We start from the raw sequence: 18,506 nt of genomic DNA, 5'->3' as shown, positions 1-18,506 counted from the left end.
TTCAATAACAGTGAGGGTCATGGGGATTCTGGCATAGCCAATCCAACTACTGACATATTTTGGTAGGGTGAACAGTAATCAAAGAACCTGGATGAAATCTATGTAAATATGGGACAAACATGCCAAAGAACCAACCCCTGAGTAAAGTTTCAGGTTGGCATTTTAAGATTTACTATACTTGTATGTATTTCTACCTATGTCTACAAGCAATGTAATGAAGAAAATGGTATGACAAGCACTAAGTAAACTGAAATCTTAACAGACATAAAATTGTATCCAGACTGTTTGTAAGCATATTGATCAGTAGTTTTTTTTCTAGTTTTTCTAGTTTGTTCTGATCAGCTAGTTCAATGTGCAAGAGTGGAAAGGTCAAACATCTTTGTCATTTTACCTTATATAACCTGTGCTTCAATTGCTATATAAACAGATTGGTGAAAGGATAAGGTTATTAGCTAACAGGACTTTGGTTATGCTACAAAAAATTAAAACTTTGTATTTTATCTTAATATTTTAGGTAATGTGCTTCTGAGAGGCTCATCTGCAATTATGATCACACTGCTTGCCGAGCATGTGGTAAAGTTAGTAGCCTAGTTCTGCTGAGATTTGGGGATTCAGGGTTTAAATCTCAGCAGTGCTATTGGTCATAAAACAGCCTAGCCATTGGGTTATTGGGCATCAAGACAAGCGTCAATGCACTCTCAGTGCTGGTCCCAGGCCTGGATAGCATCAGAAATGGCATTCAGTCAAAATATGCTAATCTGATAAGACATTTTGTGTAAAATACTGTAGCTGTTTTAAAAAGTACTTGAAAACTAGTGTGCTGGCTTTTTTTTATAAGATGGGTAAATTGTGGGGAAGCACATTGTCAACAACAATGTTTAGAAATGCTGTGGCATTCATAAATGATTAATTGCTATTAAGCTGCCCCATGTGTACCAAGAAAAACAACATTACACCACATGACATTTACATTTGCATATTGCAGCTAAAATTGAGATTTGTCAGAGCAGTTTTGGTAAGCCTGTGCCCACTGACACGAATTAATTGATTCATGCCTTTAATTTATAACCTGATCTTGACCACAGTTTGATTATAAAGATCCAAAAACATATGCTTGAACTTTATGGCTTGATTTTCATCCTGACAGTGCGTTGTAAATTGTGGGTCTTGTAGACCCAGGTATGTGCCTGTCAAAACTATGTCTAATCAGTTCAAATCTGGATTCTGGTCATGTCCAATCAATTCAAACCACTGAGTTCTGGACAGAACTTAAGTATAATTAAAGCAAACATGATATCCCAAGGAGAGCCAGAGTGAAGTAAAAAATCTTCTGCTTTTTCTAAAAATGTAATCCATACAAAATTGTTTACTTCTTCTTATTGGGGTGGCCCGGTGGCTCAGGGGGTAGCACTGTCACCTCCCATCAAGAAGGTCTTGGGTTTGATCCCCAGGTGGGGTGGTCTGGGTCCTTTCTGTGTGGAGCTTGCATGTTCTCCCCGTGTCTGTGTGGGTTTCCTCCAGGAGCTTAGTTTTCCTCCCACAGTCCAAAGACATGCAAGTGAGGTGAATTAGAGATACATGACTGTGTTTGACATTAAACTTGTGAACTGATGAATCTTGTGTATACAACGAATAACTACCGTATATAACGAATAACTACCGTTTCTGTCATGAATGTAACCAAAGTGTGTAACCAAATTTTAACCAAATTGGGGCAGTTGTAGCCTAGTGGTTAAGGTGCTGGTCTAGTAATGAGAAGGTTGCCGGTTCAAGCCTCACCACTACCACTGTTGTCACAGTACTGTAATGAACTGAGATTTGGAAAGCCGAGCCTCACCGCATTAAGTTCCTCATTGAAGCGGTGTATGATGTGCTTCCAAGCCCATCTAACCTGCACACATGGGTATAGCAGAAACACCAGCGTGTCCTTTGTGTTCTAAGAGAGGTATCCTAGAGCACATCCTCAGCTGCTGTACGATGGCACTTGGAGAAGGACGATACCGATGGAGGCATGACCAAGTCCTTAAGCCCATCACGGAAGCCATCAGCACTGGACTTGTGTGGGCAAAGCAGTTTCGTCCCTCCAAGAAAACCATGGCCTTCGTTAGAGCTGGGGAGCAGGCAGCCCTGGTCAAAAGATCACCGGCAGGCATCTTGACTTCTGCAGGAGACTGGCAGCTGTTGGTGGACCTCGAACGACAGCTGAAGTTCCCCAGCCACATTGCTGTTACCACCCTTCGACCAGACATTGTCCTCATGTCTGAATAGACAAACCAAGCTGTGCTGCTGGAGCTGACAGTCCCATGGAAAGATTGCTTGGAAGAAGCATCTGAGAGGAAGCTTTCCAAGTATGCGGGACTGCTCAGCGACTGTCAGCAGGCTGGATGGAGAGCGAGGTGCCTCCCAGTGGAGGTTGGATGCAGAGGATTTGCGGCCCGTTCCTTGGTCAGAGCCTTAAGTAGTTTAGGCATCGAGGGAGTGCGGAAGAAGAGAGCCATCCGCAACACCACCGAAGCGGCAGAGAGGGCCTCAAGATGGCTGTGGCTCAAGAGAGGAGAACCATGGACTCGTGGTAGCTAGTAGGCCTTCTGGACGCAAGCTGGGGTCTGATCAACCCCGGCTGGGTCACCTGGAGGAGGGTGTATGATGTTGAAAAACCCGAAACACCCAGTGATTCCAGGAACATCACTGATGATGTGTCCATATGCATCTGCAGATGTATTTATACAGTAAGTCGCTTTGGATAAAAGCATCTGCTAAATGCTGAAAATGTAAATCATAACATTAAAATCCTAATAAATAAATACTTCTTATTAAAGAAAGCAAGGTGACAAATCGTCTTCACAGTGGCATTATTACAAGTAATATTCATTATAATTTTTTTTTTAACTGTGAAACAACAGCATTCATCGCTAGCAGTGCTAAAAAAATTCTTCATTCATTTGCCCTCCTGTTCCCCCCCTTGGGATCCACCGGTTTAGGTCATGATCATGATCATCACACAGCCACTGCTGGGCCAAATGCTGCCCCCTGCCAGTAACCAGTCTGGTCTGTGCGATTAGTTTAGCCTGGCATATGATCAGCCCTGTGTATGTTTCTTCATTCTACAAGCAATGCCTTCTGCACAATTACTTAACCTTAGATGAATAACTGCAGAGAATCGGTGGATTGATTCTTCACAAACGCGACATTTGAGTGAGTTTATTGTGCAGCATCACATGTTTGTAATGGAAATATAAATGCATTAATAAGTTGAGACCTTGTCCCGTTTAGGTTCGTTGTAACATTACCACTTTAAACTCGAACGCTTCACCTGTTTGAAGTTCTCGAGCTAGTTTAGCTAACGAACGTTTGAAAAACAAGTTTGGTAAGATTAGATTTAGAACACTGGAAATGTCTTTTTGTTCGACCGTACACGTTACACGTTACGCTTTTCTTAGGCTGTTTAGCAATCATTATTAGTTTAGGTAAGCTGGATTAAGTGCTGTAGAAGAGAAGTCAGGTGTATGGGTGTGGAATCGTGTGAGTTTATTAACAGTGTGTGTAGAGACAAGAGTGCAGGAACGAGGCTAGCATAACAATGTCATGATGACGTGCACTTCTTTCATTTAGCCATTTGGTTTCTGGATACTACGCGCGATACTTAAAAACAAGTTCTCTCTTTATACATACATACATACATATACAGGGGCTGGACAAAATAACTGAAACACCTGGTTTTAGACCACAATAATTTATTAGTATGGTGTAGGGCCTCCTTTTGCGGCCAATACAGCGTCAATTCGTCTTGGAAATGACATATACAAGTCCTGCACAGTGGTCAGAGGGATTTTAAGCCATTCTTCTTGCAGGATAGTGGCCAGGTCACTACGTGATGCTGGTGGAGGAAAACGTTTCCTGACTCGCTTCTCCAAAACACCCCAAAGTGGCTCAATAATATTTAGATCTGGTGACTGTGCAGGCCATGGGAGATGTTCAACTTCACTTTCATGTTCATCAAACCAATCTTTCACCAGTCTTGCTGTGTGTATTGGTGCATTGTCATCCTGATACACGGCACCGCCATTGGATGCACATGGTCCTCCAGAATGGTTCGGTAGTCCTTGGCAGTGACGCGCCCATCTAGCACAAGTATTGGGCCAAGGGAATGCCATGATATGGCAGCCCAAACCATCACTGATCCACCCCCATGCTTCACTCTGGGCATGCAACAGTCTGGGTGGTACGCTTCTTTGGGGCTTCTCCACACCGTAACTCTCCCGGATGTGGGGAAAACAGTAAAGGTGGACTCATCAGAGAACAATACATGTTTCACATTGTCCACAGCCCAAGATTTGCGCTCCTTGCACCATTGAAACCGACGTTTGGCATTGGCACGAGTGACCAAAGGTTTGGCTATAGCAGCCCGGCCGTGTATATTGACCCTGTGGAGCTCCCGACGGACAGTTCTGGTGGAAACAGGAGAGTCGAGGTGCACATTTAATTCTGCCGTGATTTGGGCAGCCGTGGTTTTATGTTTTTTGGATACAATCCGGGTTAGCACCCGAACATCCCTTTCAGACAGCTTCCTCTTGCGTCCACAGTTAATCCTGTTGGATGAGGTTTGTCCTTCTTGGTGGTATGCTGACATTACCCTGGATACCGTGGCTCTTGATACATCACAAAGACTTGCTGTCTTGGTCACAGATGCGCCAGCAAGACGTGCACCAACAATTTGTCCTCTTTTGAACTCTGGTATGTCACCCATAATGTTGTGTGCATTGCAATATTTTGAGCAAAACTGTGCTCTTACCCTGCTAATTGAACCTTCACACTCTGCTCTTACTGGTGCAATGTGCAATTAATGAAGATTGGCCACCAGACTGGTCCAATTTAGCCATGAAACCTCCCACACTAAAATGACAGGTGTTTCAGTTATTTTGTCCAACCCCTGTATATACATACATATACTTAAGCAATAGAACACGAGAGGGAGTGTGTTATCGCGAATAACATCACGGCTGTGATTTGGTCGCAGGCACGAACCGAAGGTTCGCGATAACACACGACCTCAAGTGTTCTATTGCTTTTATACAACAGTTTTTACAAAATAAAGAAAGAAAATAAATCAAAGAAGCCCTGAATTTCATATTAAATATGCTTTAATATTGACAATACCTTCCGCCAAAAAGTAGTTCCACAACGAATATAAAGTTTAACACTACAAAGCAGACATTCCAAGTTGCAAAAACTCGTTTCAGGGAGGTAAGAACAACAAGACGAAGAAAGCAAGAACCTCCGAAGGGAAAAAAAGAAATAAAAAAAACCTCTCGCACACACCAAAGGCTATGGATGAAAACAGAACTACTAGGGCTTAACTAACTGTTCGCGTTACAAACACATTAATGTTCCCTACATAGTGCACTAGATTGTGTATCAGATCATGGATATATGTTCCCTACATAGTGCACTACATAGTGAATTAGACAATTGGTTATGTTCCCTACACAGTGCGCTAGATTGTATATCAGATAACGGATTTAAAACGCGATCGGGGAAAAAAAGGCTGTGTTGCCTGCGTGCGCGTTTGTGTGCATGAAGCTTGTCGTTAATGGCAACGCGTCAGCGGAGTAATACCATTGTGGTGTGAAAAGACCGTGCTGTTATCACGAATATCAGCACGGTTAGAACGCTTCTCAACCAATCAGATTGTAAGGTCGGAACTAACTGTTGTATAAATACATATATATACCCCTGATCAAAATCTTAAGACCAGTTAAAAAATTGCAAGAATTTGCATTTTGCACTATTAGATCTTAAGAAGGTTCTAAGTAGAGCTTCACAATGCTAAAAGAAGAAATGGGAGCAAGAGACAAAAGATTTTGAGCAGGCAATTTATTGAAAACAACAATTTAACTGAAATAGGCTGTTCATCAGCTGATCAAAAGTTTAAGACCATAGCTCAAAAAAACCCGAAAACCCCCTCAAAACAGAAATCAAAGTGTCAAAAAAAGGACTCAGTAATGAGTAGCTCCAAAATTCTTGTTGATCACTTCAAACAATCGTTATAAAATGGATAGTTCCAGTCCTAAAATCTGATTGGCTGAGCCGCGTTCAAAGCCGTTGTAAAATCCCCGATAAACACACACCTATGACCACCTCACATCATTCCATATTAATACGCCACTGAAAAGAAAAAGTTAATGTTATGTTCACCCTCATGTTGCCTAGCAACACTGTTAATCGAACTACCTTGCGTCGCGGAAGAATGCTTTATTGTAAGTTTAAACACATACATTTATTTATTATACATTTATTACATTTATTATATTTTATGTTGACCGCCGTTTTATAAAAGCAATAAGCCACTCGAGACCGTGCATTACTGCTATGATTTTAGCACGTCATTCCCTGTGCTAAAATCACAGTAACGTGGCTTATTGCTTTATTTAGGCATGCTTGAAGTGTTTCCAGGAGGCTAGTGGGAACGTTGCTCCAAGTGTTGAAGATGGCTTCACGAAGGGCATCCACTGTCTGGAACTGATGTCAATTTTTGTAAACTTCCCTTGCCATCCATCCCCAAATGTTCTCAATCGGATTTAAATCAGGGGAACACGCAGGATGGTCGAAAAGAGTGACGTTATTCTCCTGGAAGAAGTCCTTTGTACTGCAGCATTGTCCTGTTGAAAAACCCAGTCATCACCACACAGACGAGGGCCCTCAGTCATGAGGGATGCCCGCTGCAACATCTCCACATAGCCAGCTGCTGTTTGACGCCCCTGCACAACCTGAAGCTCCATTGTTCCATTGAAGGAAAAAGCACCCCAAATCATGATGGTGCCCCCCCCACTGTGCTGCGTAGAAAACATCTCATGTGGGATCTCCTTGTCATGCCAGTAACGTTGGAAGCCATCAGGACCGTCAAGGTAAAAATTTTTCTCGTCAGAGAATAAAACTGTCTTCCACCTTTTAATGTCCCATGTTTGGTGCTCCCTTGCAAAGTCCAAACGGGCAATTTTGTGGCGTTGAAGGAGACATGGCCTTTGAAGATGTTTTTTGTTTCTGAAGCCCTTCCCTCGCAGATGCCGTCTGATGGTTATTGAGCTGCAGTCAGCACCAGTAATGGCCTTAATTTGGGTCAAGGATCGTACCGTGTCTTGACGGACAGCCAATCGGATCCTGCGGCTCAGCGCCGGTGAAATGTTTTTGGGTCTACCACTTGACTTTTTTGTTCCATAACCCTCAGGATCTTTTAATAAATGCAAAATGACTGTCTTACTGCGTCCAACCTCAGCAGCGATGGCACGTTGTTAGAGGCCTTGCTTATGCAGCTCAACAATCCTACCACGTTCAAAGTCAGTGGGCTTTTTTGCATTTGCCATCAGGAGGTCTTAACAGTGTGAATACTTGACAGAAAATGACATGGAATCCAAATGTTTGCGCAGATTTTGGCTTTTAAAGGCTGTGGTCTTAAACTTTTGATCAGCTGAAAAAAGCATGTTTGAGTGCAAATGCAGTTGTCAATAAATTGGCTGCTCAAAAGTTTTTGTCTCTTGCGCCCATTTCTTCTTTTAGCATTGTGAAGCTCTACTTAGAACCTTCTTAAGATCTAATAGTGCAAAATGCGAATTCTTGCAATTTTTTAAATGGTCTTAAGATTTTGATCAGGATCATATATATATATATATATATATATATATATATATATATATATATATATATACAGTGGGGTCAAAAAGTATTTAGTCAGCCACTGATTGTGCAAGTTCTCCTACTTAGAAAGATGAGAGAGGTCTGTAATTTTTATCATAGGTACACTTGAACTATGAGAGACAAAATGAGAAAAAAAAATCCAGGAAATCACATTGTAGGATTTTTAAAGAATTTATTTGTAAATGATGGTGGAAAATAAGTATTTGGTCAATAACAAACAAGCAAGATTTCTGGCTCTCACAGACCTGTAACTTATTCTTTAAGAAGCTCTTCTGTCCTCCACTTGTTACCTGTATTAATGGCACCTGTTTGACCTCGTTATTTGTATAAAAGACACCTGTCCACAGCCTCAAACAGTCAGACTCCAAACTCAACCATGGCCAAGACCAAAGAGCTGTCGAAAGACACCAGGAAGAAAACTGTAGACCTGCACCAGGCTGGGAAGAGTGAATCTACAATAGGCAAGCAGGTTGGTGTGAATAAATCAACTGTGGGAACAATTGTAAGAAAATGGAAGACATACAAGACCATTGATAATCTCCCTTGGGGTCAAGATCTCATCCCGTGGGGTCAAAATGATCATGAGAACGGTGAGCAAAAATGATGAATGACCTGCAGAGAGCTGGGACCAAAGTAACAAAGGCTACCATCAGTATACACACTACGCCGAGAGGGATTCAAATCCTGCAGTGCCAGGCGTGTCCCCCTGCTTAAGCCAGTACATGTCCAGGCCTGTCTGAAGTTTGCCAGAGAGCTTATGGATGATCCAGAAGAGGATTGGGAGAATATCATGTGGTCAGATGAAACCAAAATGGAACTTTTTGGTAAAAACTCAACTTGTCGTGTTTGGAGGAAGAAGAAGAACCCAAGAACACCATACCTACTGTGAAGCATGGGGGTGGAAACATCATGCTTTGGGGCTGTTTTTCTGCAAAGGGGACAGGACGACTGATCCGTGTTAAGGGAAGAATGAACGGGGCCATGTATCGTGAGATTTTAAGCCAAAACCTCCTTCCATCAGTGAGAGCATTGAAGATGGAACGTGGCTGGGTCTTCCAGCATGACAATGATCCCAAACACACCGCTCGGGCAACGAAGGAGTGGCTCCGTAAAAAGCATTTGAAGGTCCTGGAGTGGCCTAGCCAGTCTCCAGACCTCAACCCCATAGAAAATTTGTGGAGTCCGTGTTGCCCAGCGACAGCCCCAAAACATCACTGCTCTAGAGGAGATCTGCATGGAGGAATGGGCCAAAATACCAGCTACAGTGTGTGCAAACCTGGTGAAGACTTACAGGAAACGTTTCACCTCTGTCATTGCCAACAAAGGTTATGTTACAAAGTATTGAGTTGAACTTTTGTTATTGACCAAATACTTATTTTCCACCATAATTTACAAATAAATTCTTTAAAAATCCTACAATGTGATTTCCTGGATTTTTTTTCCCTCATTTTGTCTCTCATAGTTGAAGTGTACCTGATGATGAAAATTACAGACCTCTCTCATCTTTTTAAGTAGGAGAACCTGCACAATCAGTGGCTGACTAAATACTTTTTGGCCCCACTGTACATGCAGTGGTGCATATATATATGCATATGTTACACACATACATACATACATACATATGTACGTAAACACACAAATACACACGTTGTCTAGGGTCAATCTCTTTGTGCCCAGTGAACCTCCACTACCCCATTTTTGGCCAACATTATGACTGTAAAGTAAACTGATTCAAATCTACAAATGTATGATCGGTTCAGTATTAGTCAGAATTACTGATGCATAAGCATGTCACTAATCATAAAAAGGCAAAAATGTCTGGACAAGTTCGACACTTGGTATGTATCCTGATGTCCTGATGTCCGTTTGTGGCATGGATTACTTATATTCCAAAACTTCAAAAACATTTTTGGTTGTTGTTTTGCATCATTTCATGTACACTTTATGCCAAGTTCACACTACACTACTTTCCAAGTCGTCAGGTCGCTGTACAGTTCACACTACACAACTAGATCTCTTGTAATCGGGAGTCTTTCAGGTTGGTGTGGCTTTCACACTACATGACTGAACGGTGATAGGGGGTTTCACACTACATGATCTATCACCAACTGGAATCGCAGGCGAGTCTGTCTGGTCTCCCAAACTACATTTTGTCACGAAAACAAACGCAAGAAGTGACGAAAGGTTTAATGATACCACGTCCAAAAATGCAGCGAGCGATCAAAGTTTGTGTGCTGATGTGCAGCGTAAAAACAAGTAGGACAATATAAACAGCATAGCTTGTTCTATAGCGAGTTGGAGGTTAATAAATATTTTTTGCAATACAACGTTGGTGTTATGTTTTGTAGAGAACGATAAGGTCAGACCTACTGTAAAATGTGTGTGTGCCGATGTATTCTGATATAAACTATATTATGCCCCTGTCCCACCTTTTTACAACTCCTCCCCTGCGTTTCCCCTCACCCCGTATCTTGCGTTCTCATTGGCTGTTTAGTTTACATAACACTCATTGCCAGTTGGGCAACACAGATCCAGATATTTGACAAGCTAGATATCTTTCTTTGGTCGAGCCGCTCGGATCGAGTTGTTTAGTAGTTCACACATAGTGATTGAGAGCCGAGTTTTGATCGCCGAGGGAACGCAGAGTTGCAACCGAGCCGGCAAATCTAGCGCCGACCAATCGCTGAGCGAAAATCAGAGCAAAAATCGTGTAGTGTGAACTAGGCATTAGAGACCATGTGCATAAAGATCCCAGAGCATTAGCATTTTTTGACATTTTCAGCTCAGCCAGTCAGTCACCAACAACTATGTCATGTTCAGACAGATCACATTTTCCCCATTCTAACATTTAAAGTGCACATTAAATGATGCTCTTGACCCGTACCCGTCATGTTTTTTTGGATTGCATTGCTGCCATATACAGGGGTTGGACAATGAAACTGAAACACCTGGTTTTAGACCACAATAATTTATTAGTATGGTGTAGGGCCTCCTTTTGCGGCCAATACAGCGTCAATTTGTCTTGGAAATGACATATACAAGTCCTGCACAGTGGTCAGAGGGATTTTAAGCCATTCTTCTTGCAGGATAGTGGCCAGGTCACTACGTGATGCTGGTGGAGGAAAACGTTTCCTGACTCGCTTCTCCAAAACACCCCAAAGTGGCTCAATAATATTTAGATCTGGTGACTGTGCAGGCCATGGGAGATGTTCAACTTCACTTTCATGTTCATCAAACCAATCTTTCACCAGTCTTGCTGTGTGTATTGGTGCATTGTCATCTTGATACACGGCACCGCCTTCAGGATACAATGTTTGAACCATTGGATGCACATGGTCCTCCAGAATGGTTCGGTAGTCCTTGGCAGTGACGCGCCCATCTAGCACAAGTATTGGGCCAAGGGAATGCCATGATATGGCAGCCCAAACCATCACTGATCCACCCCCATGCTTCACTCTGGGCATGCAACAGTCTGGGTGGTACGCTTCTTTGGGGCTTCTCCACACCGTAACTCTCCCGGATGTGGGGAAAAAAGTAAAGGTGGACTCATCAGAGAACAATACATGTTTCACATTGTCCACAGCCCAAGATTTGCGCTCCTTGCACCATTGAAACCAAAGGAGTGACCAAAGGTTTGGCTATAGCAGCCCGGCCGTGTATATTGACCCTGTGGAGCTCCCGACGGACAGTTCTGGTGGAAACAGGAGAGTTGAGGTGCACATTTAATTCTGCCGTGATTTGGGCAGCCGTGGTTTTATGTTTTTTGGATACAATCCGGGTTAGCACCCGAACATCCCTTTCAGACAGCTTCCTCTTGCGTCCACAGTTAATCCTGTTGGATGTGGTTTGTCCTTCTTGGTGGTATGCTGACATTACCCTGGATACCGTGGCTCTGGATACCGTGGCTCTTGATACATCACAAAGACTTGCTGTCTTGGTCACAGATGCGCCAGCAAGACGTGCACCAACAATTTGTCCTCTTTTGAACTCTGGTATGTCACCCATAATGTTGTGTGCATTGCAATATTTTGAGCAAAACTGTGCTCTTACCCTGCTAATTGAACCTTCACACTCTGCTCTTACTGGTGCAATGTGCAATTAATGAAGATTGGCCACCAGACTGGTCCAATTTAGCCATGAAACCTCCCACACTAAAATGACAGGTGTTTCAGTTTCATTGCCCAACCCCTGTATCTAGCTGATATCGAAGGTGATTATATAAGCAGGTGGACAGGTGCTACCAATAAAGTGGTTGGTAATTGTGTGCTGCTTGCGTTAAATGTTATTAGTTTTAAAATAACTGATCTTAAGAGGGATTTTTCTTTCCTTTCCAGAGATGGTTATTAACTGGCAAGTAATAGTTTGATAAACAGTTTGGATGCTGCAATGGCTTTTTTACAAGTACAACCCAAATATTTATCACTGTTGGTTGGAAGAAACTCTACCTACCATGTAAATAATGCAGTTAGGAAACAAGTCTGCAGTACGGCAACCTTAATTCACCACTGGCGACTAGGCATAGCCTCTTATCAAAAACCTCAAGTTTTAATGAAGAAACTCCACCCGAAGAATGAGGCATTTGATTTGATAAAATACAGGTCATGCTTGAACTCACAGTTCATTAGTCACAGCCGTCAGACATTTTCAACAAATCAGCAGCTATCTGGGAAGCACCAGAGCAGCCAGCCCACCATCTGTAAATCAGAAGGTACTATCACCCTGCTCTACAGCCTTCTTCTGCATGCTATAGTAGTGTAGTCTAAATTAGCTTGTGGTGTAAGAGTTCAGAAGTGATGCTTAAATCAGGCTGATTAAATGTAAGAATTGCTTTAGAGTTTATAAAAATTGCTAAGGTTGACTGCATCTCTTTATTTAGGAAAAATTAACTACTTTTGAATTATTTAACTTTTTTAAAAATGTATTAATAATCTATTAATACATTTATTAATACATTATGTAAACAAGTCATAATCTGGCATCTTTCTGCAGGAGAGTTACCCACCTTGGAGGGGAAAACTCTTGCTTTCAGCATGTGGACACTCGGCTTTGGAGCCATGGGTGCTGCAATTGCTGGCATAATTCTTGCCAACACAGACTTTTTTATAACCATGCCTGAGGTTGCCAGTCTGGAGTATCTGGGGAATGCTGATCTAAAAACCATTGCAGGAGGTAAAATTAATTATTCTCTATCCACATATTACTGTTATTTAATAATCTTACACGTTATTTTACTTGATCACTTTCACTGTTCTGATGTGTTTTTATTTTCATTTGTATGCATTTAGATGAGAAGTCATTTAAAGCTGCAGCTCTGTGGCAGAAGTCTGGTGCAGTGATCATGGCTGTACGAAGGCCTGGATGATTTTTGTGCAGAGAGGTAATTGTAAATCATTTTGCTTTATTTTAGCCCTTTTAAAGATTTGCTTGCTTATTGCTAATTTGTCCTTGTGTCCATGCAGGAGGCCAATAGGCTGTCCTCTCTGAAGCCCCAGCTGGACAAGCTCGGGGTTCCTTTGTACGCTGTGGTCAAAGAGAACATGGGTACAGAGGTTCAGGATTTTAGAGCATACTTTGCTGGAGATGTCTTCCTGGATGAGAGGGTTAGGAAACCTGTTTTTGTGTTCCTCTACTTATATCACTGTCTACAGTTCATGCTCAATTTTCCAAGATTTCGGAATGTTTGCTCATTCAGTCTAAAGATCATATGTGGGGTCATGGACTAATGTTGGAAGTGAAGACCAACATTTTGTTAATCTCAAAGGTGTTTAGTAAGGGTCAGGGCTATGTGCAATGTGAACCTGACACTCAAAACACTCACTTTTGAGGTTGGGTGTGGGGGGTTTGCAGCCACACATTTTAGACACTGTTTACTATTGTCTTGTAGGTGCTGAAGAGTGGCTGTATTTATATTTATGTATCTAATTACAGCAAGTGTTCTATGGTCCAGTCCAGAGGAAAATGGGTGGTCTTGGATTCATTCGTCTTGGAGTTTGGCAGAACTTCATAAGAGGCTGGAAGTCTGGTTACACAGGCAACATGAATGGAGAAGGCTTTGTCCTGGGTGGAGTGTTTGTCATTGGATCTGGCAAGCAGGTGAATGCTTTGAAATATTTCCACCTCACCACAATATTCTATAAGTATTATAAAGTTGCTCTGAATGAAAACATACATTTTAAATGGGAAACTTTTCTTGGTAGATGGTTCAGATTCTATTATTTAAAGTTTTTTATATATTATACAGATACTGAAATTCAGCTTGTTTCTGTGTGATTTTTGCTACCACAGAGTTAATAAGCTGTTTGCGTTTGCTTGCCTGTCTGCCATAATGGCAAAGTAGGAGAATACAGACTTTCATTTTCACATACTGGTATGGTATAAGTGAGAGATGTAAAGATTTGACCTATATTGGGACTGTTGTAAATCTATATAAAAAAGGACATTATGTTGAAGAAACAACAGTTCACCCTGATTTCTGTGAACCCCTGAAATTAGTTCTGGTGCAACAGTTTTTCGGCAGATATCACGGGTAATTAGTTGGATAGTGTGTACCTGTGTGGAAATCGCATTTTATCATCTATCTAAACTGGTCATTAATGGCCAAATAGAGTTTGTTACAGAGGAGTTTGTTTCAGAACATACGCAAAATAATGATGACTAGAAGCTGCAGTCTTAAACAAGTCTGGGACAAAGTCCTGGACAAGTATCAGTCAGGGTTTGGTTGCAAAACTGTCAGTTGTGGGGTTAAATCCCGTATCTGCCATACTGCCACTGTTGAACCCTTGAGCAAGACCCTTAATTTTCTTAGCTTCAGAGGTGCCGTGCAATGACTGACCCTGTGTTCTGACCCAAACAAGCTGGAATATGCAGAAAAATAATTGTACTGTATGTGTGTATATGAATGTATGAGAAGTATAGGCATTCTCTGTCTAACTGTCCACACAAACCTAATGACCATAAACATTTCAAGAGAAAAGCTTTAAGAAATTAGAGTGGATACATTGTTTTACTGTAGTATGTACATTCAGCTCTAACTGCTTAATTTCCTGCCTTTTTTTAGGGGATCCTACTTGAACATCGGGAGAAGGAGTTTGGAGACATTGCCAGCACTGAGTCTGTTTTGGAAGCAGCTAAGAAAATTGTCATAGAGAAATAAATATATTTTTATGTGATTATTGAGAGATGAAATGTAAGATGAGCAAGATGGAACAAAATACTAATAGATGGTTACAATTATCATACAACCAGTATTTAATAGAAGTACTAGAACAAGCATTTCTACGTCACACCTCATTTCTATGCTGTGAAGGTAAAGTGACATTAGAATTACTGTTTGGCACAACATGTTTACAGTTCTCATTTTCAGGTCCTTTATAGTTCATTGTTGTTGCTGTTCTTCACTCGATGTGGTTTCACTGACTGGCTGCTGGTGACTTGGTTTTTGTGTTTTTATGATGGTCTGACTTTAAACTCTCTAGTGAGTGAGCAGACTGGAAACCTAACACATTTACCTGCCCACTAGTTTCCAGTTAGTGGACAACTAATGACTCTAAAGCAAGTGATGCAGTAAACTAACAGCTGAACAAATTGTGTTGTTGTTTCTTTGTTCTTTGTATGATTGATTGATACTTTAGATTAAAACTCTTACACACTTTGTTTTGTAGTTACATTTTTCCTACTGAGAAGAATCCTGTCTCATTGAGCAGGAAGTGCACAGTGGGTAATAAGTTCTTAAATATAAAGTATCTTAAAGCTTCGAATGGTTTGCAGATACAGATTAATACTAAAGTATTTAGTGCTCATCTTCTTTTACCATCCACATTTTTAAGTGACTGGTATACACTGGTTGTCCAGATCTTGTCTTATTGAGCTGTTTCATTATTCATTGTTTATTTTTCAGTCAGTACTTATCGATTGCAAAACTACTTGAACCTGCCTTACCATTAGACCCTATGTAGTTTAGTTACTATACTAGTTAGTTTTAGTGAATCAGAAAAATGTTGCCATGTCCTGTAGTCATGGCTTAAAGGAATAGCCTAATATAATTCATGCAAAGACTGCATGCACAGTTTAAGTCTTAACTTGTGATTTGTGAGATTACATTAATTGCTTAAAATATTTAATACTTTAATATATTAAATGAGTCTAGATACAGTATATGCATTACTACAGATTGAACAAACAGTATCACAACACTAAGTTAATTTATTGGAAAAAAGTATGGTCTAAATGACATTTATTTAAACCTTAATCATTTAAAGGTCATTAATGCTCAAAGGTGACTTTGATATTAAATGCCAATATGGTTAAAATGATCTGAACAGCTTATGTGAATAATCTGTTAAAGTTCCAAAGACGTGCAGATTTTAACAGTAAATAAGAAACATTGCCATAGTGTTAAGTGGCCAGTTTGTAATATGCTTTGTATAATTCTGGACATGACCCGCCAAATTATGTGTACGAAAATGTTCAAACTTTATTTTTTCATACTACACTTATAGATTTACATGCAGACATACTATTAACATTTTGACTAGGACCAGTTCAAAACTAGTTAAATTTTTAGGCTACTAGTTATATTGATAACATATACTTTACAGAATGGCGTGGCTTATAATTTAAACATAACACATTTTTAAATAAAACCCCCAAACAACTGCAATATCAAGTATGAAAATTTAAGTTAAAATACACAGATAAAATACATCTTACTATTTATTTTATAATAACAAAAACACACGATTTATTGCAAACTTGTGCTAAAACTTTATTTGTAACATACTTCGTTCCATATCATGATTTGCTTACAGTACATTCACATAGTGACTGAAGGTTATGTTTCAGAAATTACCCACTTTGTAACATTCTAGTCAGTACTAAACATTGCATAAATGTATGGTGTGATGGTTAAGCGACATGTTGCTGGTAAAGCAGTGCCTGAGTTCCAGGTGTTCAATTTTAGGGTTGGGTTCACAAATACAGAAAACATATGGCATTATGTGAGTCTAGCTATATGGGGAGGGGGGGCACACATCAGTGCACTTTTAGTGCTGGTCCCAAGCCAGGACAAATAGGGTCGTGTCAGAAAGGATATCTGATGTAAAAACTGTGCCAAATGAAATATGTGGTTGAATGATCTGATTGATCTTGTGCATTTTGCTAAACTGCTTTAATATACCACAACTTCAAATAGCACTTCTTACGATACACAGGTCCTTATGGCTATTGTGCTTGTAACGTTAGTTTTGTAACTAATCAGATGAAGGTGGTTGTCCGTTCTGATTTAAAGGAAAAAGCTCACGTTTGCATAATAGGTAGAACATCAGTTCCATAAAAAGAAAAACAATGTGCTCATTTTAAGCCGGATTAGTGTGCATGTATAAAAGTACTTCTACTGCCTCACTGTGGACATGAACAGCAGGGTTCTAACAACCATTTACATAACAATGTGGTCTAAGTGGTAGGACCAAAAGAAACATTGCAAAATACAAACGGTTCACAAAACACATTATCAATTCATTACAATACTTTTTGGAAATACAGATTTGATCATATTTTGCTCAAACTACTGACAGGAATTCCAGACACAGTGGCCTTTATATGCAGTTCACAGATCTACACAGACCATGGTATTTTTGGTACATGATTATACTCCGTATATATATATAAATATAAAAGGTACATTATCATTTTAGCATAATGAATGACTAAAACTACTTAATAAGCACAAGGAGCAACTATCCAGGTGGATACTTATATCTGTCTACATAAAAATGTAAAAGTGATAACTCGGTATGTATTTGTTTAGGTACACTATTTAAAAGTACAAAGAGCATCATTTGCTAAGAACTATTAATGAACAGTATTTAGTGGACTGGATGTTGTAATGAACAGTATTTAGTGGACTGGATGTTGTAATGAACAGTATTTAGTGGACTGGATGTTGTAATAAACAGTATTTAGTGGACTGGATGTTGTAATGAACAGTATTTAGTGGACTGGATGTTGTAATGAACAGTATTTAGTGGACTGGATGTTGTAATGAACAGTATTTAGTGGACTGGATGTTGTAATGAACAGTATTTAGTGGACTGGATGTTGTAATGAACAGTATTTAGTGGACTGGATGTTGTAATGAACAGTATTTAGTGGACTGGATGTTGTAATAAACAGTATTTGGTGGACTGGATGTTGTAATGAACAGTATTTGGTGGACTGGATGTTGTAATGAACAGTATTTAGTGGACTGGATGTTGTAATGAACAGTATTTGGTGGACTGGATGTGTTGTGATAGAACAATAATTCAACTAACAATAAAAAAATAAATACAACCGAAACAGTTGTAAAAATGCAAACTGTACTTTGTACCCTAGTGTTACAACTAGAACGCTGGTATTTTAAAAGTTTTCTTCCCAACAGATGTCCTCCCAAGCTAACTAGACAATTTTAAGCACCACACAAACATAGTATTAAGCAGTATTCATAATATACTCACAAGCATTGTAATGTTTAAATGCACAAGTGCACCAATTAACTCGACTGAAACTCACAGTGGGCTTAAATACAGGCACTGACTTGGTTTGGCCTCCAAACATAACCAGCAAATAATCTACCTTAGGTTTCAGAAGTGCTTAATGGCTGTATGTCTATACTGATGTTTACTTTTCCATTAATTGGAGTGTAAGGTCAGTAATAAGGGCTGCAGGATTAAGTGCACTTTGATTGCACATCCAGGAGCAAAAAGGGTGAAATTATTTAAACCTTAAAGCTGTAATAAATCCAACAATACCAGGTTAGAGATGTTTAGGATTGAAAG

General features: G+C 40.2%; 1 protein-coding gene across 2 annotated transcripts; it reads left to right on the top strand.

The window, feature by feature from the left end:
- The first annotated feature begins 3,117 nt into the window (after nucleotides 1-3,117).
- Nucleotides 3,118-15,343, top strand: selenou1a (selenoprotein U 1a). 2 transcript variants are annotated; one of them, XM_062995111.1, is made up of 6 exons: nucleotides 3,118-3,195; nucleotides 12,682-12,861; nucleotides 12,978-13,069; nucleotides 13,152-13,292; nucleotides 13,621-13,785; nucleotides 14,750-15,343. In XM_062995111.1, the coding sequence occupies exons 2-6, from the start codon at nucleotides 12,723-12,725 to the stop codon at nucleotides 14,843-14,845; spliced, it is 633 nt and encodes a 210-aa protein (XP_062851181.1). In that variant the 5' UTR covers nucleotides 3,118-3,195; nucleotides 12,682-12,722; the 3' UTR covers nucleotides 14,846-15,343. The 2 variants fall into 2 exon arrangements, with proteins under 2 accessions (XP_062851181.1, XP_062851180.1); XM_062995110.1 differs by lacking the exon at nucleotides 3,118-3,195 and adding an exon at nucleotides 12,046-12,400.
- The last annotated feature ends 3,163 nt before the right edge of the window (nucleotides 15,344-18,506 follow it).

The sequence above is a fragment of the Trichomycterus rosablanca genome, chromosome 5, assembly GCF_030014385.1.
Source record: "Trichomycterus rosablanca isolate fTriRos1 chromosome 5, fTriRos1.hap1, whole genome shotgun sequence".
NCBI classification, from domain to species: Eukaryota; Metazoa; Chordata; class Actinopteri; order Siluriformes; family Trichomycteridae; genus Trichomycterus; species Trichomycterus rosablanca.
This window is presented reverse-complemented; position numbering and strand designations above follow the sequence as displayed.